General features: G+C 42.7%; 1 protein-coding gene across 1 annotated transcript in view; it reads right to left on the reverse strand.

Moving 5' to 3' along the window:
* The window catches only part of TUSC3 (tumor suppressor candidate 3), a 501792-nt gene that overhangs the window by 131149 nt on the left and 346943 nt on the right, over positions 1–23700 (reverse strand). The window contains exon 5 of the mRNA XM_077279707.1: positions 21275–21415. Coding sequence (XP_077135822.1) covers positions 21275–21415 — 141 coding nt within the window. The remainder of the gene's footprint in view (positions 1–21274; positions 21416–23700) is intronic.

Consider the following 23700-nt stretch of genomic DNA (forward strand, 5'->3'; position numbering starts at 1 on the left):
GGCGGCGGGTCCATTCAGAACACTTTCCTTAGAAGACGTAGTGGTACCCCCATTGGGAGTTGTGCCAAAAAAGGAACCCAATACATTCAGACTAATCCACCATTTGTCATATCCAAGGGGCAGGTCAGTAAACGACAACATCGACGCGGAACCAAGTACAGTACTATGTACTGTACCTCCTTTGACGAGGCAATCGGGCGGGTCAAGAAGTTGGGAAGGGGCACCCTAATGGCCAAAACAGACATTGAGGGGGCGTTCCGGTTTCTACCTGTGCCTCCGAATAGTGTCCTCCCATTGGGCTGCTTCTGTGAAGGAGCATATTACATAGATCGCCGTTTGCCCATGGGGTGCTCCATATCCTGCTCACTATTTGAGGTGTTTAGTTGCTTCCTTGAATGTGTCGTCATGGACGTTTTTAAGGTGGCACATATTATCCATTACCTCGACGACTTATTATGCCTGGGCTCAAAAGATTCGCCACAGTGTGAATACACGCGGTAGTCCACCTGAGAGAAGGAGAGAGCTGGAGGGAGAGTGGACACCCCAGAGCTGAGGGGTTAGATTGAGAAAGGAAGAAGGCGATGTAGCTTGCTTCATGGGTGGGGTACTCTGCTGAGTAGGACAAATTGCTACTAGGCCCAAAAGGATTTCCTGGGCCAGATGCCATATAAAAATAGTACTTAGGTAAACAGGTGGTGTAGCTTGCTTCATGGGTGGGGTACGCTGCTGAGTAGCACCACATTCTACTAGGCCCAAAAGGATTTCCTGGGCTAGATGCCGGTAAAAAATAGTAGTTAGGTAAACAGGCGGTGTAGCTTGCTTCATGGGTGGGGTACGCTGCTGAGTAGCACAAAATGCTATTAGGTAGAAAACGATTTCCTGGGCTAGATGCAGTTAAAAATTAGTAATTAGATCAACAGGCGGTGTTTGTTGCTTCATGGGTGCGGTTCTCTGCTGAGTAGCAAAAATTGCTACTAGGTCCAAAAGGATTTCCTGGCCCAGATGCCGTATAAAAATAGTAGTTAGGTAAACAGGCGGTGTAGCTTGCTTAATGGGTGGGGTACGCTGCTGAGTAGCAGAAATTGCTACTAGGCCCATAAGGATTTCCTGAGCCAGATGCCGTTAAAAAATAGTAGTTAGGTAAACAGGCGGTAGGTGGGTGGGCTACTCTGCTGACTAGCAGACACTGAAGCTTTGGAGCACACCTCTGAATCCCAGGCCATAGTATGAGTAAACAATTCTGCAGACAAGCCCACCCACCTGGAATTGACGATGGCAACGTCATGTAAAACACAGCAAGAGGACTCAATAAAGAGTCTCCATTTTTTCCAAAGATTCGGCCACAGACAGCACTTAAGTGGCATCAATTTCGCCAGAGTTTTGTTTTTTAAAACGGTTGGTGAGATGATTTTCAAAAATCATCAAGCTTTTAGTCTCCCCAGGATGACACAGGGGTAGAAAAGTCCTTGCGGATCCAGGATTTGTTCATCTTGATGAACGTTAGTCTGTCTACATTGTCACTGGACAGCTGCATGCGCTTATCTGTCAGCACACCACCAGCAGCGCTGAACACACGTTCAGAGAGAACACTGGCTGTGGGGCACGACAAGATCTCCAAGGCGTGAGTGGCGAGCTCAGGCCATTTTTCAAGATTTGAAGCCCAAAATGAGCAAGGGTCCAGTTCCACAGTCATGGCATCAATGTTAACTTGGAAATACTCTTGTACCATCCTCTCTAGGCGTTGGCTGTGCGTCAGACTTCTTGTCTCCTGTGGCCTTGCAAAGGATGGTCTAAAAAAATCGTGAAACGATTGCTGTTACCACCAGATACGATGCTACTGTAATAGTTTGAGTGATGATTCGATAGTCCCACAGTTGGCAAGTTAGAACTCAGAGATTCACTATGTGACCACTGGTGTTTTGTGGAAAAGCAGATGTTAGATCTCCGGTACAAAAGTAAATTTGGTGAAATAATTCCTGCCACAGAATAGGATTCACGCATGCAGGAGTATCAGCAGAGACTGTTACAGAATGTAACAGTCTCTGCTGATACTCCTGCATGCGTGAATCCCTTTCTTTGGTAGTAATTATTTTGCCAAATTTACTTTTGTACCAGGGATCTAAGAGTGTGGCAACCCAGTAGTTGGCATTACTTCAGATTCTGACAATCCGAGGGTCATGTTGCAGGTAGTGCAGCAAGAAGGCACTCATGTGTCTTGCGCATCCAGGAGGACCAAGTCCTTGTTGTCTTGGTGGTGGTGAGGTGAGAATCATGCTTCCTTCATCTGCCCTCTCCCCCCAACTTCGCACAACAGAAATTTGATCAAGGTCTCCCTCATCTGATGAGTCAACTACCTTCCTGCAGTCTGTTTCACAAATAAAATCCCATACCGGGTTTTCCTGAACAATTCCTTGGTCAAATAACTTGACCAGGTTCAAGCTTGCTTTTATTCTGCCTTGTGACTCACAGGCAACCTGCTGTGACCACCAGGCACTCCAGCAGATCTAATACCCTTCTGAGCGCATCCTGGGTGACACAAAGCAACCCTCGCAAATCACACCAGTCACTGCCTCACAATAGTTTTATTAAATATATGTCATAAAAAACAGAAAGAGGGGAGCTACACAGAAGATTGAGAGAACTACATCAGATAAGGAGCCACATCTAAAGGCAGGTCAACAGCATATTATATTGTGATGAACATGGCATAAAAATACTTAGCATACAATGAAATATAATCATGGTGTTTACATAGTGTTAACGGTGTATACTAATACATCCTAAACATAATTAACGAGACCGGTACATACACGTAAAAAAAAATTATACTATTAGTGCCAAGATATCACAAACATAGTTGGAACTACTAAGAGAAGTTCCCGTTCCGACCGACGTACGTTTCGCCTGAGCTTTCTCAAGGAGTGATCGCTCACAGAGAAAGCTGAGGTGAAACGTACACTGTTGTGGGGACTTCTCTTTACAGTTCCAACTGTGTTTGTGATATCTTCTCATTAATATTATCATTTATTTTTGCTGTATGTACTGGTATCTTGCTATGTTTAAGATGTATTATTATACACCGTTTACACTGAGTAAACACTATGGTTACACTCCACTGTATGCTAAGTGCTCTTTATGCCATATTAATCACAATATCATATGCTGATGACTAGTGTTGAGCCACCCCCCTAGTGTTCGAGTTCGGTTCGTCGAATTGGGGCATGTTCGACGAATGTTCGACGAACACAGTCGAACCCCATTGAAACCAATTGCAGGCAAACACAAACACTTACAAACACATACAAAACACCTTAAAAGTGTCCTAAAGCTGACAAACGACTCAGAAGACACAACAAACACATGGAAAAGTCACAACTACATATAGTCATGCGAAAAGAAAAGAGGTGGAGGCGTAAAAGGAGGAGGAGACACAGATATAGGCATGTCATGCCCTTCTAAAATCAAGAAAGGCTGGAGTAAAAATCTAAAATCACCCTGCCAACACCCAGACGTCGTGACAAAATTTTTTTAAAAATAAATATCTTTAGATAGAATGGCGACGGGTCCATTCAGAACACTTTCCTTAGAAGCCGTAGTGGTATCTGTTGTGAACTGTGTTTCTGGGCTCCCTCTGGTGGTCACTAACGGTATTGTGTTAGGTATGTCTTGTTGCAGGCCTGAGCTCCAGCTGTGTCGTTAAGCTGCGGGTGTTTCCTATTTGAGTCTCCTCTGGACTCAGTCTCTTGCCTGGCATCGTTGTATCCAGACCTATTTGGTCTCCTCCGGATTCCTTTCAGTCTGCCTCATGCAAGAAAAGCTAAGTCTGTTTTGTACAATTTGGATCGTTTGCATTATTCAGTGTTTTTGTCCAGCTTGCTTTACATTTGATTTTTATAATATTAAATAAATGTATACATAAGAATGTATACATCAGTACCTGCGCTGGTATAACTGCCTGTCAGTACAACTTCCCCACAGTGATTGAAGCAAAGGAAAAAAGGAATAATATAAACTAAAGGCTGTGTTAGTATACTTAAAATCCGATTTACAATAGGTGGACCGGCATACACGCCTGGTCAAAGAAAATGTTGCGTTCTTACCCTTAATGTGAATCCATAAGGGAAGTGACAGTCATCCTGAATGAAGATATGCTGCTAAAAGAAATCCTCCAGATGCCGCTTTACTGCCTGGGCCGGTGACAGAACGTTCAACCCCTGTGTACAGCGCGGCAATCACGAGGAGACAACTCGAATCCCCCTCCGGTGCGGGTGGTGCAATCGGCGCCTGCGCAGGACCTGTGAGCCGTAGTATGCAGCGTGACCGCGCACGTGACGAGGGGTGTGAGTACGGATGGCGATATGGACCAAAAGAATAAACAACGCGTTTCGGAGACGTCTGTCTCCTTCCTCAGGTATGGTCCATACCTCCACATAACGGTCCTTATATAGACGCCAGCCGTACTGAAGGTTATTGAAACCCAAAAAGTTCTATCCCACAATTCAAACCCTTAGGGATAATAGTGTCCAAGGTAAAAATCCATTTGGTTTCTGATCTTGACATGGATTTAATGAAACTTCCTCCTCTCCAGTGTGGATATATTCTTTCAATTCCCGTAATCTTCATGCTTTGTACTTTTCCCGCATGTTGCTCAATAAAATGCTTTGAGAGTGGATGACCCAGGAATTTATTATTAATATTCCGAATATGTTCGTTAATTCGGACCCGCAAGGATCTTTTAGTACGTCCAACGTATGTTTTATTGCAGGGGCATGTGATGGTATAAATAACCCCTGTGGATGAGCAAGTTATAAATTCTTTGATCCTCAATTCGGTATTACCAATCTTCTGTTGTTTCTGTGTTTGAGTATTTTTACACATATTGCATTTTTTACAGGGGAAAAAACCTTTTAGAACATTCCGTGAGAGAGTAGTTTGGATGGGTACTGGTTTATTTTGCACTGTCGGAGCAATATATGTACCTAAATTACGGCTTTTCCTAAAAATAAAGCGAGGTACTTCCGTAATACTGTCTCCCAGTATCTTGTCTTTTTTCAATAAATGCCAGTGTTTTCTCACTATACCTCGCAGTATGTTTGAATTTGCATTGAACTGGGTGATTATTGGAATACAGTCCAGATTGTCATTTTTTAATTTGGTAGTAGGATTTATCAATTCCTGACGTGGTTTCAAAAGTGCTGCATCCCTGGATTCCTTCAGCACATCCAAACTATACCCCTTTTCCACGAATTTAGTGGTCAGGGCTTCCGCTTCATCCTCAAAATCCTGTGGCTTGGAACAATTCCTACTTAGTCGCATATATTGACTTTTTGGAATGTTCAGAAGCCATTGTGGGAGGTGACAACTGTTTAACGGGATAAAACTGTTGGTGTCTGTTGGTTTATTAAAAGTTTGAGTTTGAATGGTATCCTCCTCAATAAAAATGGTCAAATCTAAAAAATTAATTTGATGTGCACTGGTATTACTTGTAAAATTTAAAAAGAATTCATTTTTATTTAAATTAATTAAAAACCGATTTAAGGGCCTCCTGACCCCCCTCCCACAATGGCTTCTGAACATTCCAAAAAGTCAATATATGCGACTAAATAGGAATTGTTCCAAGCCACAGGATTTTGAGGATGAAGCGGAAGCCCTGACCACTAAATTCGTGGAAAAGGGGTATAGTTTGGATGTGCTGAAGGAATCCAGGGATGCAGCACTTTTGAAACCACGTCAGGAATTGATAAATCCTACTACCAAATTAAAAAATGACAATCTGGACTGTATTCCAATAATCACCCAGTTCAATGCAAATTCAAACATACTGCGAGGTATAGTGAGAAAACACTGGCATTTATTGAAAAAAGACAAGATACTGGGAGACAGTATTACGGAAGTACCTCGCTTTATTTTTAGGAAAAGCCGTAATTTAGGTACATATATTGCTCCGACAGTGCAAAATAAACCAGTACCCATCCAAACTACTCTCTCACGGAATGTTCTAAAAGGTTTTTTCCCCTGTAAAAAATGCAATATGTGTAAAAATACTCAAACACAGAAACAACAGAAGATTGGTAATACCGAATTGAGGATCAAAGAATTTATAACTTGCTCATCCACAGGGGTTATTTATACCATCACATGCCCCTGCAATAAAACATACGTTGGACGTACTAAAAGATCCTTGCGGGTCCGAATTAACGAACATATTCGGAATATTAATAATAAATTCCTGGGTCATCCACTCTCAAAGCATTTTATTGAGCAACATGCGGGAAAAGTACAAAGCATGAAGATTACGGGAATTGAAAGAATATATCCACACTGGAGAGGAGGAAGTTTCATTAAATCCATGTCAAGATCAGAAACCAAATGGATTTTTACCTTGGACACTATTATCCCTAAGGGTTTGAATTGTGGGATAGAACTTTTTGGGTTTCAATAACCTTCAGTACGGCTGGCGTCTATATAAGGACCGTTATGTGGAGGTATGGACCATACCTGAGGAAGGAGACAGACGTCTCCGAAACGCGTTGTTTATTCTTTTGGTCCATATCGCCATCCGTACTCACACCCCTCGTCACGTGCGCGGTCACGCTGCATACTACGGCTCACAGGTCCTGCGCAGGCGCCGATTGCACCACCCGCACCGGAGGGGGATTCGAGTTGTCTCCTCGTGATTGCCGCGCTGTACACAGGGGTTGAACGTTCTGTCACCGGCCCAGGCAGTAAAGCGGCATCTGGAGGATTTCTTTTAGCAGCATATCTTCATTCAGGATGACTGTCACTTCCCTTATGGATTCACATTAAGGGTAAGAACGCAACATTTTCTTTGACCAGGCGTGTATGCCGGTCCACCTATTGTAAATCGGATTTTAAGTATACTAACACAGCCTTTAGTTTATATTATTCCTTTTTTCCTTTGCTTCAATCACTGTGGGGAAGTTGTACTGACAGGCAGTTATACCAGCGCAGGTACTGATGTATACATTCTTATGTATACATTTATTTAATATTATTTATATCATTTACAATCTTCGGTGGTGATTGTTGTACTCGCTGCAGGCAAACTGCCTTGTGACTTATAGCGCCACTCATAGTTATTTACCAGTGTCTTTTAATTCACCACTATCTTGAGCAGGCTGCTTTGAGCACCATCCCCTTTTGTATACTATGAGTGATTTATGGACAGATAGAAAAGATCGTATCAATAATATTCAGAGATTCTTTCATCAAGCATATCAACCAACAACTCCCAAATCAACTAGGGAGAATATTACCCCTATAAAAGAAGCATTAAAAACTCTTGAACAATTACTACTCAAAGAAATGCGTGACATGTGGGAGGTGGCCACTCTAGAGAGATACATTGCTTTTGACTGCATCCCAAAAGGTTTGGAAGTCCACAAGACCCTTTCGGGGGATATTGGGGACCCCGAGACATTAATCCAATGGAATAAGATGTTTAAAGCTTTTTCCAAACAAGCGGTGGAATTTATTATAGAAAAAAGAAGACAACAATTGGTTGCGAGTAAACAGAAGATCTCAAAATTATTTGACACGATTAGACCGTATAAAGAACCCCCTGAGATTATTAAATTATCCACCAGCATTCGAATTAGAATTAAAAATAAAGAACAAGAGATCATCAATAGGAAAAAGAAGAAGTTTGGCAGGGATGCAGTACCAGAGTGTGCCTTTGGAGAGAGCTCTCAGATTGAATCTACTTTTGAAACCATTGATCAAGTTGAAATTAGCAATTTGGACTGTTCGTCTGTTTCTGAGATTTTTTCTATACACCTAACGTCCCCTCCCCTGTCACAATTGGATGCACAAACAAATGACCCTAATGCAGAGGTGGATAGTAATCCACCTTTACCAGTGGCATCACCCATCTCATGTGCTAATACTCAGAACCGGTACGAAATTTTGACTAATCACTTACAATCACCTATGGAGGGAACAAGTCAATCCATTAGGGGTCATGTGAGAAAATCCCCTCCAAAGAAGTCTATGCCCTCCAGAGAAAATAAATCAGTTGAACATAGGACAGGGGCAAAAGGTCCTAAAAGATTACCCACTAAACCAGCTAGACATCCTTTTTTTCATCTGGCCCCAAAAAAATCCGTAAGAGGGGGTGCAGAGGTGGGAAACTCACCAAAAAAACGAAAAGGTCAATAAATGGTTCAAAAAATATTGATGTATCTATGATTTATAATTTGAGCAAACACCAGTTAAATAATGACCAGCTATCTCTACTATCTAAGGGCCTAAAATATGCCCCTGCCAGTAAATTCAATAAATTTGAATCATATATTGGCATAAAACTCTTTATGAGAAAATTGGCCATTCGCAGACACTTTATAAAAAATCCAATAAATAGGGACCAGGAGGGTACATCTGATAAAATTTATGTGCATACTAATTTGAGGAATAAATCCCACTTCCATCCATTTAACGAATATTCGGAACAGATGGAGACCTTTCAAACCAATGTAATAGAAGATTTACGTAAAGTGAATGAAAAGCGATGTCATAAATTTAAATATAATCTGACACGTCGAGAAAGGAACGCTCTAATACTCTTACAAAAGAAGAAAGACCTAGTTATCCGTCCAGCAGATAAGGGGGGATGGGATTGTGATATTAGATCACGATACTTATCATAGGGAAGCAATACGTCTGTTAAGCGACTCACGGACATATAAAAAACTGAAAAATGACCCTACTAAAAACTATATTAGAGAAATGAAATCATTGACTACTAGAGGGTTAGATATGGGATATATAAACCAACAGGAGTTTGAGTTCATTAACAATGGGCAACCCAGGTTGGCGGTATTTTACCATCTACCTAAGATACATAAAAATAGAAACGACCCACCTGGGAGGCCCATAGTATCAGGTATTCAATGCTTAACAGCTAATTTATCCAAAATTAGTGGATTGCCACCTTCAAAAAGTGGTACCATACTTACCGGCTTATTTAAAGGATAGTGCCCATATTTTAAAATGCCTGGAGACAATAAAATGGGAGGATCACTACATTTTTGGCACGTTAGATATTGCTTCCCTTTATACAGTGATTGACCACAACAAAGGCTGTGACGCCGCTAAATATTTTTTAAATAAATATTCAGTTATTCCTGGTGAACAAATAAATTTTTTAGGTGAATGTATGTATTATATTTTAACCCACAATTATTTCATGTACCAGGACAATTATTACTCCCAGCAGTGGGGTACTGCTATGGGGACCAGGTTCGCGCCCAGTTACGCTAACCTGTACGTCGGTAGGTGGGAGGAAACCTTCGTGTACACACAGGGGGGCGTGCTGCGCGCGGACCTGGTCCTCTGGCAACGGTTTATTGATGATGTGATTTTTATCTGGTCAGGGGGGCAGGAGGCCCTAAATCGGTTTTTAATTAATTTAAATAAAAATGAATTCTTTTTAAATTTTACAAGTAATACCAGTGCACATCAAATTAATTTTTTAGATTTGACCATTTTTATTGAGGAGGGTACCATTCAAACTCGAACTTTTAATAAACCAACAGACACCAACAGTTTTATCCCGTTAAACAGTTGTCACCTCCCACAATGGCTTCTGAACATTCCAAAAAGTCAATATATGCGACTAAATAGGAATTGTTCCAAGCCACAGGATTTTGAGGATGAAGCGGAAGCCCTAACCACTAAATTCGTGGAAAAGGGGTATAGTTTGGATGTGCTGAAGGAATCCAGGGATGCAGCACTTTTAGAACATTCCGTGAGAGAGTAGTTTGGATGGGTACTGGTTTATTTTGCACTGTCGGAGCAATATATGTACCTAAATTACGGCTTTTCCTAAAAATAAAGCGAGGTACTTCCGTAATACTGTCTCCCAGTATCTTGTCTTTTTTCAATAAATGCCAGTGTTTTCTCACTATACCTCGCAGTATGTTTGAATTTGCATTGAACTGGGTGATTATTGGAATACAGTCCAGATTGTCATTTTTTAATTTGGTAGTAGGATTTATCAATTCCTGACGTGGTTTCAAAAGTGCTGCATCCCTGGATTCCTTCAGCACATCCAAACTATACCCCTTTTCCACGAATTTAGTGGTTAGGGCTTCCGCTTCATCCTCAAAATCCTGTGGCTTGGAACAATTCCTATTTAGTCGCATATATTGACTTTTTGGAATGTTCAGAAGCCATTGTGGGAGGTGACAACTGTTTAACGGGATAAAACTGTTGGTGTCTGTTGGTTTATTAAAAGTTTGAGTTTGAATGGTACCCTCCTCAATAAAAATGGTAAAATCTAAAAAATTAATTTGATGTGCACTGGTATTACTTGTAAAATTTAAAAAGAATTCATTTTTATTTAAATTAATTAAAAACCGATTTAAGGGCCTCCTGACCCCCCTCCCACAATGGCTTCTGAACATTCCAAAAAGTCAATATATGCGACTAAATAGGAATTGTTCCAAGCCACAGGATTTTGAGGATGAAGCGGAAGCCCTGACCACTAAATTCGTGGAAAAGGGGTATAGTTTGGATGTGCTGAAGGAATCCAGGGATGCAGCACTTTTGAAACCACGTCAGGAATTGATAAATCCTACTACCAAATTAAAAAATGACAATCTGGACTGTATTCCAATAATCACCCAGTTCAATGCAAATTCAAACATACTGCGAGGTATAGTGAGAAAACACTGGCATTTATTGAAAAAAGACAAGATACTGGGAGACAGTATTACGGAAGTACCTCGCTTTATTTTTAGGAAAAGCCGTAATTTAGGTACATATATTGCTCCGACAGTGCAAAATAAACCAGTACCCATCCAAACTACTCTCTCACGGAATGTTCTAAAAGGTTTTTTCCCCTGTAAAAAATGCAATATGTGTAAAAATACTCAAACACAGAAACAACAGAAGATTGGTAATACCGAATTGAGGATCAAAGAATTTATAACTTGCTCATCCACAGGGGTTATTTATACCATCACATGCCCCTGCAATAAAACATACGTTGGACGTACTAAAAGATCCTTGCGGGTCCGAATTAACGAACATATTCGGAATATTAATAATAAATTCCTGGGTCATCCACTCTCAAAGCATTTTATTGAGCAACATGCGGGAAAAGTACAAAGCATGAAGATTACGGGAATTGAAAGAATATATCCACACTGGAGAGGAGGAAGTTTCATTAAATCCATGTCAAGATCAGAAACCAAATGGATTTTTACCTTGGACACTATTATCCCTAAGGGTTTGAATTGTGGGATAGAACTTTTTGGGTTTCAATAACCTTCAGTACGGCTGGCGTCTATATAAGGACCGTTATGTGGAGGTATGGACCATACCTGAGGAAGGAGACAGACGTCTCCGAAACGCGTTGTTTATTCTTTTGGTCCATATCGCCATCCGTACTCACACCCCTCGTCACGTGCGCGGTCACGCTGCATACTACGGCTCACAGGTCCTGCGCAGGCGCCGATTGCACCACCCGCACCGGAGGGGGATTCGAGTTGTCTCCTCGTGATTGCCGCGCTGTACACAGGGGTTGAACGTTCTGTCACCGGCCCAGGCAGTAAAGCGGCATCTGGAGGATTTCTTTTAGCAGCATATCTTCATTCAGGATGACTGTCACTTCCCTTATGGATTCACATTAAGGGTAAGAACGCAACATTTTCTTTGACCAGGCGTGTATGCCGGTCCACCTATTGTAAATCGGATTTTAAGTATACTAACACAGCCTTTAGTTTATATTATTCCTTTTTTCCTTTGCTTCAATCACTGTGGGGAAGTTGTACTGACAGGCAGTTATACCAGCGCAGGTACTGATGTATACATTCTTATGTATACATTTATTTAATATTATTTATATCATTTACAATCTTCGGTGGTGATTGTTGTACTCGCTGCAGGCAAACTGCCTTGTGACTTATAGCGCCACTCATAGTTATTTACCAGTACATTTGATTTTTGACTCGCTGGAAGCTCTAGGGGGCTGATATTCTCCCTCCACACCGTCAGTCGGTGTGGGGGTTCTTGAATGTTCAGCGTGGATGTTTTGTAGGGTTTTCTGCTAACCGCATAGTCCACTATCTATTTTCTGCTATCTAGACTATTGGGCCTCACTTTGCTGAATCTAGTTCATCTCTACGTTTGTGTTTTCCTCTTGCCTCACCGTTATTATTTGTTGGGGGCTTTCTATATCTTTGGGGTTCAATTTCTCTGGAGGCAAGCGAGGTCTTATTTTTTCCCTCTAGGGGTAGTCAGTTCTCCGGCTGGCTCGAGATGTCTAGAACCAACGTAGGCACGTTCACCGGCTACTTTTAGTTGTTTGTGTCAGGATCAGGTATGCGGTTAGCCCAGTTTCCACCTCCCTAGAGCAGTATTTATATTTTGGCTATCTTGCCGGAATATCAGAGATCTTCTGCCATTGGGATCATAACAGAATGCCAGGCCAAAAGAAAATGTTTAATGCATCGCAGAAGCGGGATGAAAAAGAAGTTCTGAGTTTTTTTTTTTTTTTTTTTTTCTTTGCTGCAGTTTGCCTAGCTTCTTCCATCCCCTTTTTCTCTGAGTGGCTGAAACTCTGCTGCAGATATGAATGTCCAGACTTTGACTTCTAGTGTGGATCAGCTTGCTGCTAGGGTGCAAAGCATTCAGGATTTTGTTATCCATAGCCCTATGTCTGAACCAAAAATACCTATTCCTGAGCCGTTTTTTGGAGATAGATCTAGGTTCCTGAATTTTAGGAATAATTGTAAATTGTTTCTGTCTCTGAAACCTAGTTCCTCTGGTGATTCCGCTCAGCAAGTTAAGATTGTTATTTCCTTCTTGCGCGGCGACCCTCAGGATTGGGCCTTCTCTCTGGCACCAGGAGATCCTGCATTGGTGAATGTTGATGCGTTTTTTCTGGCACTTGGTTTGCTTTATGAGGAGCCTAATCTTGAAAATCAGGCTGAAAAAATGTTGCTGGTTATCTCTCAGGGTCAGGACGAAGCTGAGGTATATTGCCAAAAATTTCGGAAATGGTCCGTGCTTACTCAATGGAATGAGTGTGCACTGGCCGCAAATTTCAGAAATGGTCTTTCTGAAGCCATTAAAGATGTGATGGTGGGGTTTCCTATCCCTACAGGTCTAAATGATTCAATGGCTCTAGCCATTCAAATTGATCGACGTTTGCGGGAGCGCAAATCTGATAATCCTTTGGCGGTGCTGTCTGAACGGTCACCTGATTCTATACAATGTGACAGAATTCTGACCAGAGCCGAGCGACAAAATCATAGATGTCAAAATGGGTTGTGTTTCTACTGTGGTGATTCAACACATGTTATCTCAGCATGCGCTAAACATTTAAAGAAAAAATTTAATCCTGTCGCCATTGGTACTTTTCAGCCTAAGTTTATTTTGTCTGTGACTTTAATTTGTTCATTATCTTCTTACTCAGTTATGGCTTTTGTGGATTCTGGTGCTGCTTTAAGTCTGATGGATTTGTCGTTTGCCAAGCGCTGCGGTTTTGTCCTGGAGCCTTTGGAAAATCCTATTCCTCTTAGAGGAATTGATTCTACGCCATTGGCAGAGAATAAACCTCAGTATTGGACGCAGGTGACCATGTGCATGACTCCTGTACATCAGGAGGTGATTCGTTTTTTGGTACTGCATAAAATGCATGATGTTGTCGTTTTGGGTCTGCCATGGTTACAGGCCCATAATCCAGTTTTAGATTGGAAAGCTATGACTGTGTCTAGTTGGGGGTGTCAGGGGATTCATGGCGATTCTCCATTGGTGTCTATTGCTTCTTCTACTCCTTCTGAGATCCCTGAGTTTTTGTCAGACTTTCAGGATGTATTTAATGAGGCCAGGTCCAGTGCCCTTCCTCCTCATAGGGACTGTGATTGTGCTATAGATTTGATTCCTGGTAGTAAGTTTCCTAAGGGACGACTCTTTAATTTATCTGTGCCAGAGCATGCTGCGATGCGGAGTTATATAAAGGAGTCTTTGGAGAAGGGACATATTCGCCCATCCTCGTCCCCTCTTGGTGCAGGATTCTTTTTTGTGGGCAAGAAAGACGGGTCTCTGAGACCTTGTATTGATTATCGTCTGAATAAGATCACTGTTAAATTTCAGTATCCTTTGCCATTGTTGTCTGATTTGTTTGCTCGGATTAAGGGATCCAGTTGGTTCACCAAGATAGATCTTCGTGGTGCGTATAACCTTGTGCGCATAAAGCAGGGAGATGAATGGAAAACGGCATTTAATACGCCCGAGGGTCATTTTGAGTACCTGGTGATGCCTTTCGGATTATCTAATGCTCCTTCTGTGTTTCAGTCCTTCATGCATGACATCTTCCGGAAATATCTGGATAAATTTATAATTATTTATCTGGATGATATTTTGGTTTTTTCTGATGATTGGGAGTCCCATGTGAACCAGGTCAGGATGGTGTTTCAGGTTTTGCGGGAGAATGCTCTATTTGTGAAGGGCTCAAAATGTATCTTTGGGGTACAGAAGGTTTCTTTTTTGGGTTTTATTTTTTCCCCTTCTACTGTGGAGATGGACCCAGTTAAGGTCCGTGCCATTCATGACTGGACTCAGCCCACGTCTGTTAAGAGCCTGCAGAAGTTCTTGGGCTTTGCTAATTTTTACCGTCGTTTTATCGCTAATTTCTCCAGTGTGGTTAAACCTTTGACGGATATGACCAAGAAGGGTTCTGATGTTGCGAATTGGTCTCCTGCGGCCGTGGAGGCCTTTCGGGAGCTGAAGCGTCGGTTTACTTCAGCGCCAGTCTTGTGCCAGCCGGATGTCTCTCTTCCCTTCCAGGTTGAAGTTGATGCTTCTGAAATTGGTGCAGGGGCTGTTTTGTCGCAAAAAAGTTCTGATGGCTCCGTGATGAAGCCATGCGCCTTCTTTTCAAGGAAATTTTCGCCTGCTGAGCGGAACTACGATGTTGGTAATCGGGAGTTGTTGGCCATGAAGTGGGCATTTGAGGATTGGCGACATTGGCTCGAGGGAGCTAGACATCGTGTGGTGGTCTTGACTGATCATAAAAATCTGATTTACCTCGAGTCTGCCAAGCGCCTGAATCCTAGACAGGCCCGTTGGTTGTTGTTTTTCTCCCGTTTTGACTTTGTGGTCTCGTACCTGCCTGGTTCGAAGAACGTGAAGGCTGATGCACTTTCTAGGAGTTTTGTGCCTGATTCTCCGGGAGTCTCTGAGCCGGCTGGTATTCTCAGAGAGGGAGTAATTTTGTCTGCCATTTCCCCAGATTTGCGACGAGGGCTGCAAAAATTTCAGGCTGATAGGCCTGATCGTTGTCCACCAGAGAGATTGTTTGTCCCTGATGGATGGACCAACAGAGTTATTTCTGAGGTTCATTCTTCGGTGTTGGCGGGACATCCTGGGATTTTCGGTACCAGAGATTTGGTGGCCAGGTCCTTTTGGTGGCCTTCCTTGTCGCGGGATGTGCGTTCTTTTGTGCAGTCCTGTGGGATTTGTGCTCGGGCTAAGCCTTGCTGTTCTCATGCCAGCGGGTTGCTTTTGCCCTTGCCTATCCCAAAGAGGCCTTGGACGCACATTTCCATGGATTTCATTTCGGATCTTCCGGTGTCTCGGAAGATGTCTGTCATCTGGGTGGTGTGCGATCGTTTTTCTAAAATGGTCCATTTGGTGCCCTTGCCTAAGTTGCCTTCCTCCTCTGATTTGGTTCCTTTGTTCTTTCAGAATGTGGTTCGTTTGCATGGCATCCCTGAGAATATTGTATCTGACAGAGGATCCCAGTTTGTGCCCAGATTCTGGCGATCCTTTTGTGCTAAGATGGGTATTGATTTGTCTTTTTCGTCGGCTTTTCATCCTCAGACTAATGGCCAGACCGAGCGAACTAATCAGACGTTAGAGACTTATTTGAGATGTTTTGTTTCTGCTGATCAGGACGACTGGGTTACCTTTTTGCCACTGGCCGAGTTTGCCCTTAATAATCGGGCTAGTTCTGCCACCTTGGTTTCACCCTTTTTCTGCAACTCTGGTTTTCATCCTCATTTCTCCTCGGGTCAGGTTGAACCTTCTGACTGTCCTGGGGTTGATTCTGTGGTGGATAGGTTGCAGCGGATTTGGAACCATGTGGTGGACAATTTGAAATTGTCACAATACAAGGCCCAGCGGTTTGCCAACCGCCGCCGTGGTGTGGGTCCCCGACTTCGTGTTGGGGATTTGGTTTGGTTGTCTTCTCGGCATGTTCCTTTGAAAGTCTCCTCTCCTAAGTTCAAGCCTCGCTTTATCGGTCCTTATAAGATTTTGGAAATCCTTAACCCGGTGTCTTTTCGCTTGGACCTTCCAGCGTCTTTTGCTATTCATAATGTGTTCCATAGGTCCTTGTTGCGGCGGTACGTGGTGCCTATGGTTCCTGCTGTTGAGCCTCCTGCCCCGGTTTTGGTTGAGGGCGAGTTGGAGTACGTGGTGGAGAAGATTCTGGATTCTCGTATCTCTAGACGGAAACTCCAGTATTTAGTTAAGTGGAAAGGCTATGGTCAGGAGGATAATTCCTGGGTTGTCGTCTCTGATGTTCATGCGGCTGATTTGTTTCATGCCTTTCACGCTGCTCATCTTGATCGCCCTGGGGGTCTTGGTGAGGGTTCGTTGACCCCTCCTCAAGGGGAAAGTACTGTTGTAAACTGTGTTTCTGGGCTCCCTCTGGTGGTCACTAACGGTATTGTGTTAGGTATGTCTTGTTGCAGGCCTGAGCTCCAGCTGTGTCGTTAAGCTGCGGGTGTTTCCTATTTGAGTCTCCTCTGGACTCAGTCTCTTGCCTGGCATCGTTGTATCCAGACCTATTTGGTCTCCTCCGGATTCCTTTCAGTCTGCCTCATGCAAGAAAAGCTAAGTCTGTTTTGTACAATTTGGATCGTTTGCATTATTCAGTGTTTTTGTCCAGCTTGCTTTACATTTGATTTTTGACTCGCTGGAAGCTCTAGGGAGCTGATATTCTCCCTCCACACCGTCAGTCGGTGTGGGGGTTCTTGAATGTTCAGCGTGGATGTTTTGTAGGGTTTTCTGCTAACCGCATAGTCCACTATCTATTTTCTGCTATCTAGACTATTGGGCCTCACTTTGCTGAATCTAGTTCATCTCTACGTTTGTGTTTTCCTCTTGCCTCACCGTTATTATTTGTAGGGGGCTTTCTATATCTTTGGGGTTCAATTTCTCTGGAGGCAAGCGAGGTCTTATTTTTTCCCTCTAGGGGTAGTCAGTTCTCCGGCTGGCTCGAGACGTCTAGAACCAACATAGGCACGTTCACCGGCTACTTTTATTTGTTTGTGTCAGGATCAGGTATGCGGTTAGCCCAGTTTCCACCTCCCTAGAGCAGTATTTATATTTTGGCTATCTTGCCGGAATATCAGAGATCCTCTGCCATTGGGATCATAACAGGTATCCCTGTTGGGAGTCGTGCCAAAAAAGGAACACAATACATTCAGACTAATCCACCATTTGTCATATCCAAGGGACAGGTCAGTAAACGACAACATCGACGTGGAACCAAGTACAGTACTATGTACTGTACCTCCTTTTACGAGGCAATCGGGCGGGTCAAGAAGTTGGGAAGGGGCACCCTAATGGCCAAAACAGACATTGAGGGGGCGTCCCGGTTACTACCTGTGCCTTCGAATAGTGTCCTCCCATTGGGCTGCTTCTGTGAAGGAGCATACTACATAGATCGCTGTTTGCCTATGGGGTGCTCCATATCTTGCTCACTATTTGAGGCATTTAGTTGCTTCCTCGAATGGGTCGTCAGGACATGACAGGACAGGACAGGACATGACTTGGCAGCTCAGTAGCTAGATACTAACTGAGGAACATAGTTTTCTCAGGTATGCTTCAATGGGTGAGGATGCCTTAAAGGCCCCGTCTCACATAGCGATTTACCAACGATCACGACCAGCGATATGACCTGGCCGTGATCGTTGGTAAGTCGCTGTGTGGTCGCTGGGGAGCTGTCACACAGACAGCTCTCTCCAGCGACCAACGATCAGGGGAACGACTTCGGCATCGTTGAAACTGTCTTCAACGATGCCGAAGTCCCCCTGCAGCACCCGGGTAACCAGGGTAAACATCGGGTTACTAAGCGCAGGGCCGCGCTTAGTAACCCGATGTTTACCCTGGTTACCAGCGTAAATGTAAAAAATAACAAACAGTACATACTCGCCTTCTGATGTCCGTCAGGTCCCTTGCTGTCTGCTTCCTGCTCTGAGTGCCGTACAGTGAGAGCAGAGCGCAGCACAGCAGTGACGTCACCGCTGCGCTCTGCTCTCACTGTACGGCACTCAGAGCAGGAAGCAGACGGCAAGGGACCTGACGGACATCAGAAGGCGAGTATGTACTGTTTGTTATTTTTTACATTTACGCTGGTAACCAGGGTAAACATCGGGTTACTAAGCGCGGCCCTGCGCTTAGTAACCCGATGTTTACCCTGGTTACCAGTGAAGACATCGCTGGATCGGTGTCACACACACCGATTCAGCACTGTCAGCGGGACCTCAACGACCAAAAAAAGGTCCAGGCCATTCCGACACGACCAGCGATCTCACAGCAGGGGCCTGATCGCTGGTACGTGTCACACATAGCGAGATCGCTACTGAGGTCGCTGTTGCGTCACAAAACTTGTGACTCAGCAGCGATCTCGCTAGCGATCTCGCTATGTGAGATGGGGCCTTAAGTATCAGAGGCCTCTAGGCAATTATACGGGGACACCTTAGGGAGGTGCACGCAGTCTCAATAAGAATATGGATTTGCTAGCGCCACCCCCCTATGCACACAGCCAGGAAGCGTTCACCGAGCAGGCAGCCATAAGGCACACAGCATGAAGCCGGCAGCAGACAGAACTCACAGCATGGCCCGGAGTGAGTAAGTTGATGGGTAAGGCAGGTGGGGGATGGGAGGCCATGCAGTGATGCCAGCAGGGTTGTAACAGCTTGTTTCTTTAAAAGTTCATGTGGATTTATTACTTCATAAACCCAGAAGCCAAACAGAAAACAAACAGCTTTCAGATCAGGCAAACCGAATACAAATATCCATAGCAGGGCTCTGATCCGTCAGGCCTGTGGGCACACAGGCTGAGGTAGCGGTCCAGTATTCAGTCTCAGTCTGGAACCAAACACACAGGAGGCCTTCTCCCTCCCAATATACAGACAATGTGCCAAACAGCCTCCATTATATAGGCTGTTAAGCACACCCAGTGCTGAGGTATGTGGGTAGCTAAACCCGCCCATCTCTCACAGCTACCGGTAACCCAGGTGCATCAAATGAACCTCTTAGTGCTTTCATGCGCTAGAGAAAATTCTCCAAGTTACATCACAGAGACAAGCCATCTCTGGAACACATACCTACCATCGACTACGTGACCATTAGCCACACTACATACCTTCCCCTCTGCCTAAAGCAGTGGGGCTTGGCACTTTCTACTACCAGACAAGGGATTCTCAAGAGGGCATCAGTATTACCATGTAGCTTCTCTGCTCTATGCTCTACATGGAAGTTGAAATCTTGTAGGGTTAAGAACCAGCGGGTGACCATAGCATATTTACCCTTTGTTTCTCTTATCTATCTGAGTGGGGCATGGTTGGATACCAATCTAAATTTACGTCCTACCAGATTGTACCATAATTTGTCCACCACCCACTCCTTCTCTACGACCAAATAATTCCTCTCACATGAGGATAGCTTCCTACTCAGGTAGAGAACAGGGTGCTCCTCCTCATGTATCTCCTGCGAAAGCACTGCTCCCATCGACTACGTGACCATTAGCCACACTACAGGAAGGAGGGCTGGAGAAAAAGCTTTTTAGTGAGTCAGTTCTTATCCTTGAAGGTTAGCTATCTGGCTAGCTTTGGATTTATTTTTTTCTTTTGAATAAAGAAATAGTGGCTTTCATGGTACAAAAAATATTATTTTCATCATTAGTTTGTATTAGAAATATAACGGTTACGATTAGAAGAATTGCATATTTATCACATGTCAAATTGGAAATCTTTGCAAAAGGGTTAAATAAATTTAACAAAATGTAAAATCTTCATATACAAAAAAAAAAAAAAAATAGTTTTGTGGTGCATCATGCTGAATCATGCTGCCTGTTCTATAAAATACATTGGAGGAGGTGGAATAGATGAAGCTTTTCTCCATGAGGCAATGACTGATGGTGTCAATTTTTCGGTAATCCTAACACAAATGTGCACAGTTTTTGCTAATATGTGCTCAATGTCTTCTCCCTTTCATCTGATAGTGAGTATGCATTGTCAGACCTCCAGAACTGACAGTGTTATAAACAATATGTCAGAGAACTTGACAGTGGACACTTCACTGTGCAGAGATAATGTAGATGTTACCTTGGAGCTTTTCGGTACTAGACTTTTTTGGCTGAGAACGATGTTTGCATCTCAGTAAATCCATCAGAGCTGAGTGAAATGAGATGAAACACATGACCCTGAACTAATGTCCAATGTGCAGACTGCATGTATACAAGGGACTGAAAGCCTAGAAACTGGTCAAAAACGGAAACACTGTACTTAGTATGGTTCTAGAATTCAAGCATGTGTTGACTTATGCTATATGCTACCATGTGCTGGACCCATAGTAGACCATGAGGTGGGGGTGCAGATAATATCTAATGCTTTTTAGTTTTTTTTAAATAAAGAGGCTAAAGTTTAAGATCCATTACTTGAATACCTTTCTGATAAAATACCAGACATTACAGATTGCTACAAAATAACAAACGGATCCATGATGTAGCGAGCACCGGCATCCAGGGAGCATGCCCAGCATTTTTAGGCTCAGTTTCAGATCCCTTGTGAAATTCATCTGCTTCCAATGGATACAGATATAGCCGTTTAGGTCTTCAACCTAAAAGATGACAGTCATAGGCAATCCCGGGAGAGGAGGTGTAGTTCAGGTATGTCAACATGAATTTACAGACATAGCATTACATTACTCCATAATATACTTTAAGCAGTGTAGCTACTAAGATGCTTTGGTTATTGTATCCAAAATGTATCCACTAACATAAATATTGGAAAATGTAGCAATTCTTTCTGAAATTATTCTAAGTTTTGTTTTCTAGGACCATAGACAAAGCAAGCTCACCAGAATTGTCAATTTATGTAAATGTACATATTTGGGTCAAGAATTCATGTTCTGTGATAAAGGATGTATAAGGTTCATTTAAAATAAACACTAAAGTCACAACCAATATTAGTGGGAAACATGCACGACCGGACAGATAACCTGCGATACTTACAAGTGCTGCCATTGCCCAGCCTGTTTTGTTGTAGATGAATTCCAAATTATTTCTTCTCAGGTAAAGCAAACCACCAACCAGAGACACAAGCAAAGCCAGAGCGATTGTCCCAGAATAATTCGGTGGCCTAAACACTCGAATCTAAAACAGGAAAAAAAGCACAAATATTGGATCTCACACATTGTATGCTTACAATAATTCGTTTATATTAATGTGTCTGTATATGGAGGAGGCCAGGAACATAGTGGAAAGTACATACAAGGTATTTAACAGGGTTGTACACTACTGGAAAACAACTTATCTATGTCCCTAATGTAGAAAAGAAGCTTTTGACGAAGGAACACCAAAACGCGCGTCTGGGAGGGCGCATATCGCTGTACGCTGCACACTTCACGAGTCACGGTACTTATTTTGTCTCCATTGATCACAGTTGACCATGTAACATGTCTCTAATGACATGGCTGTGTCGCTCCTGATCATGCAATCACACTGCAAATATACATTAGTCACTTAACATCTTTGTCCATGAATAATAGAGGTGTCACCTTTAGGATTTACCTTTGGTTGCTATCTACCTATCACTATGGATTCATTTGCACATGCACTTTACTTTATCTGTTTTCGTTTTTTGCTCCCCTTCTTCTCACAGCCATAATGTTTTTATTTTTCCATCAATATGGCCATGCGAGGGCTTATTTTTTGCTGGACAAGTTGTACTTTTGAACGACAACATAGATTTTACAATGTCGTGCACTAGAATACGGGAAAAAAATTCCAAGTGCGGTGAAATTTATTTTTTTTAAAAAAAGTGCAATCCCACACGTTTTTTGTTTGGCTTTTTTACTAGCTTCACTAAATGCTAAAACTGAATCATTATGATTCTCCAGGTCATTACGAGTTAACAGACACCAAACATGTCTAGGTTCTTTTTTATCTAAGTGGTGAAACAAAATTCCAAACTTTGATAAAAAAAAAAGTCGCCATTTTCCGATACCCATAGTGTCTCCATTTTTCGGGATCTCGGGTCGGGTGAGGGCTTATTTTTTGAGTGCTGGGTGGATGTTTTTAATGATACCATGTTGGTGCAGATACGATCTTTTGATCGCCCGTTATTGCATTTTAATGCAATGTCGTGACAACCAAAATAACTTAATTTTGGCGTTTTGACTTTTTTTCTCGCTTCGCCATTTACCGATCAGATTAATCCTCTTTTATTGATGTAGCGGGTGATTCTGAATGCGGCTATACCAAATCTGTGTATGTTTGGTTTTTTATTGTTTTATTTTGAATGGGACGAAAAAGGGGTGATATATATATACATATATATACACTCACCGGCCACTTTACACCATGCTAGTAACGGGTTGGACCCCCTTTTGCCTTCAGAACTGCCTCAATTCTTCGTGGCATAGATTCAACAAGGTGCTGGAAGCATTCCTCAGAGATTTTGGTCCATATTGACATGATGGCATCACACAGTTGCCGCAGATTTGTCGGCTGCACATCCCAAAGATGCTCCATACAAGGCAGGATGGATCCATGCTTTCATGTTGTTTACGCCAAATTCTGACCCTACCATCCGAATGTCGCAGCAGAAATCGAGACTCATCAGACCAAGCAACGTTTTTCCAATCTTCTACTGTCCAATTTCGATGAGCTTGTACAAATTGTAGCCTCAGTTTCCTGTTCTTAGCTGAAAGGAGTGGTACCCGGTGTGGTCTTCTGCTGCTGTAGCCCATCTGCCTCAAAGTTCGACGCACTGTGCATTCAGAGATGCTCTTAGGCCTACCTTGGTTGTAACGGGTGGCGATTTGAGTCACTGTTGCCTTTCTATCAGCTCGAACCAGTCTGCCCATTCTCCTCTGACCTCTGGCATCAACAAGGCATTTCCGCCCACAGAACTGCCGCTCACTGAATTTTTTTTCTTTTTCGGACCATTCTCTGTAAACCCTAGAGATGGTTGTGCGTGAAAATCCCAGTAGATCAGCAGTTTCTGAAATACTCAGACCAGCCCTTCTGGCACCAACAACCATGCCACGTTCAAAGGCACTCAAATCACCTTTCTTCCCCATACTGATGCTCGGTTTGAACTGCAGGAGATTGTCTTGACCATGTCTACATGCCTAAATGCACTGAGTTGCCGCCATGTGATTGGCTGATTAGAAATTAAGTGTTAACAAGAAGTTGGACAGGTGTACCTAATAAAGTGGCCGGTGAGTGTATGTATATATATATATATATATATATATATATATATATATATATATATATATATATATATATATACACATACATACATACATATATATATATATATATATATATATATATATATATATATATATATATATACATACATACATACATATATATATATATATATATATATATATATATATATATATATATATATATATACACATATA

The sequence above is a fragment of the Ranitomeya variabilis genome, chromosome 1 (assembly GCF_051348905.1).
Source record: "Ranitomeya variabilis isolate aRanVar5 chromosome 1, aRanVar5.hap1, whole genome shotgun sequence".
NCBI classification, from domain to species: Eukaryota; Metazoa; Chordata; class Amphibia; order Anura; family Dendrobatidae; genus Ranitomeya; species Ranitomeya variabilis.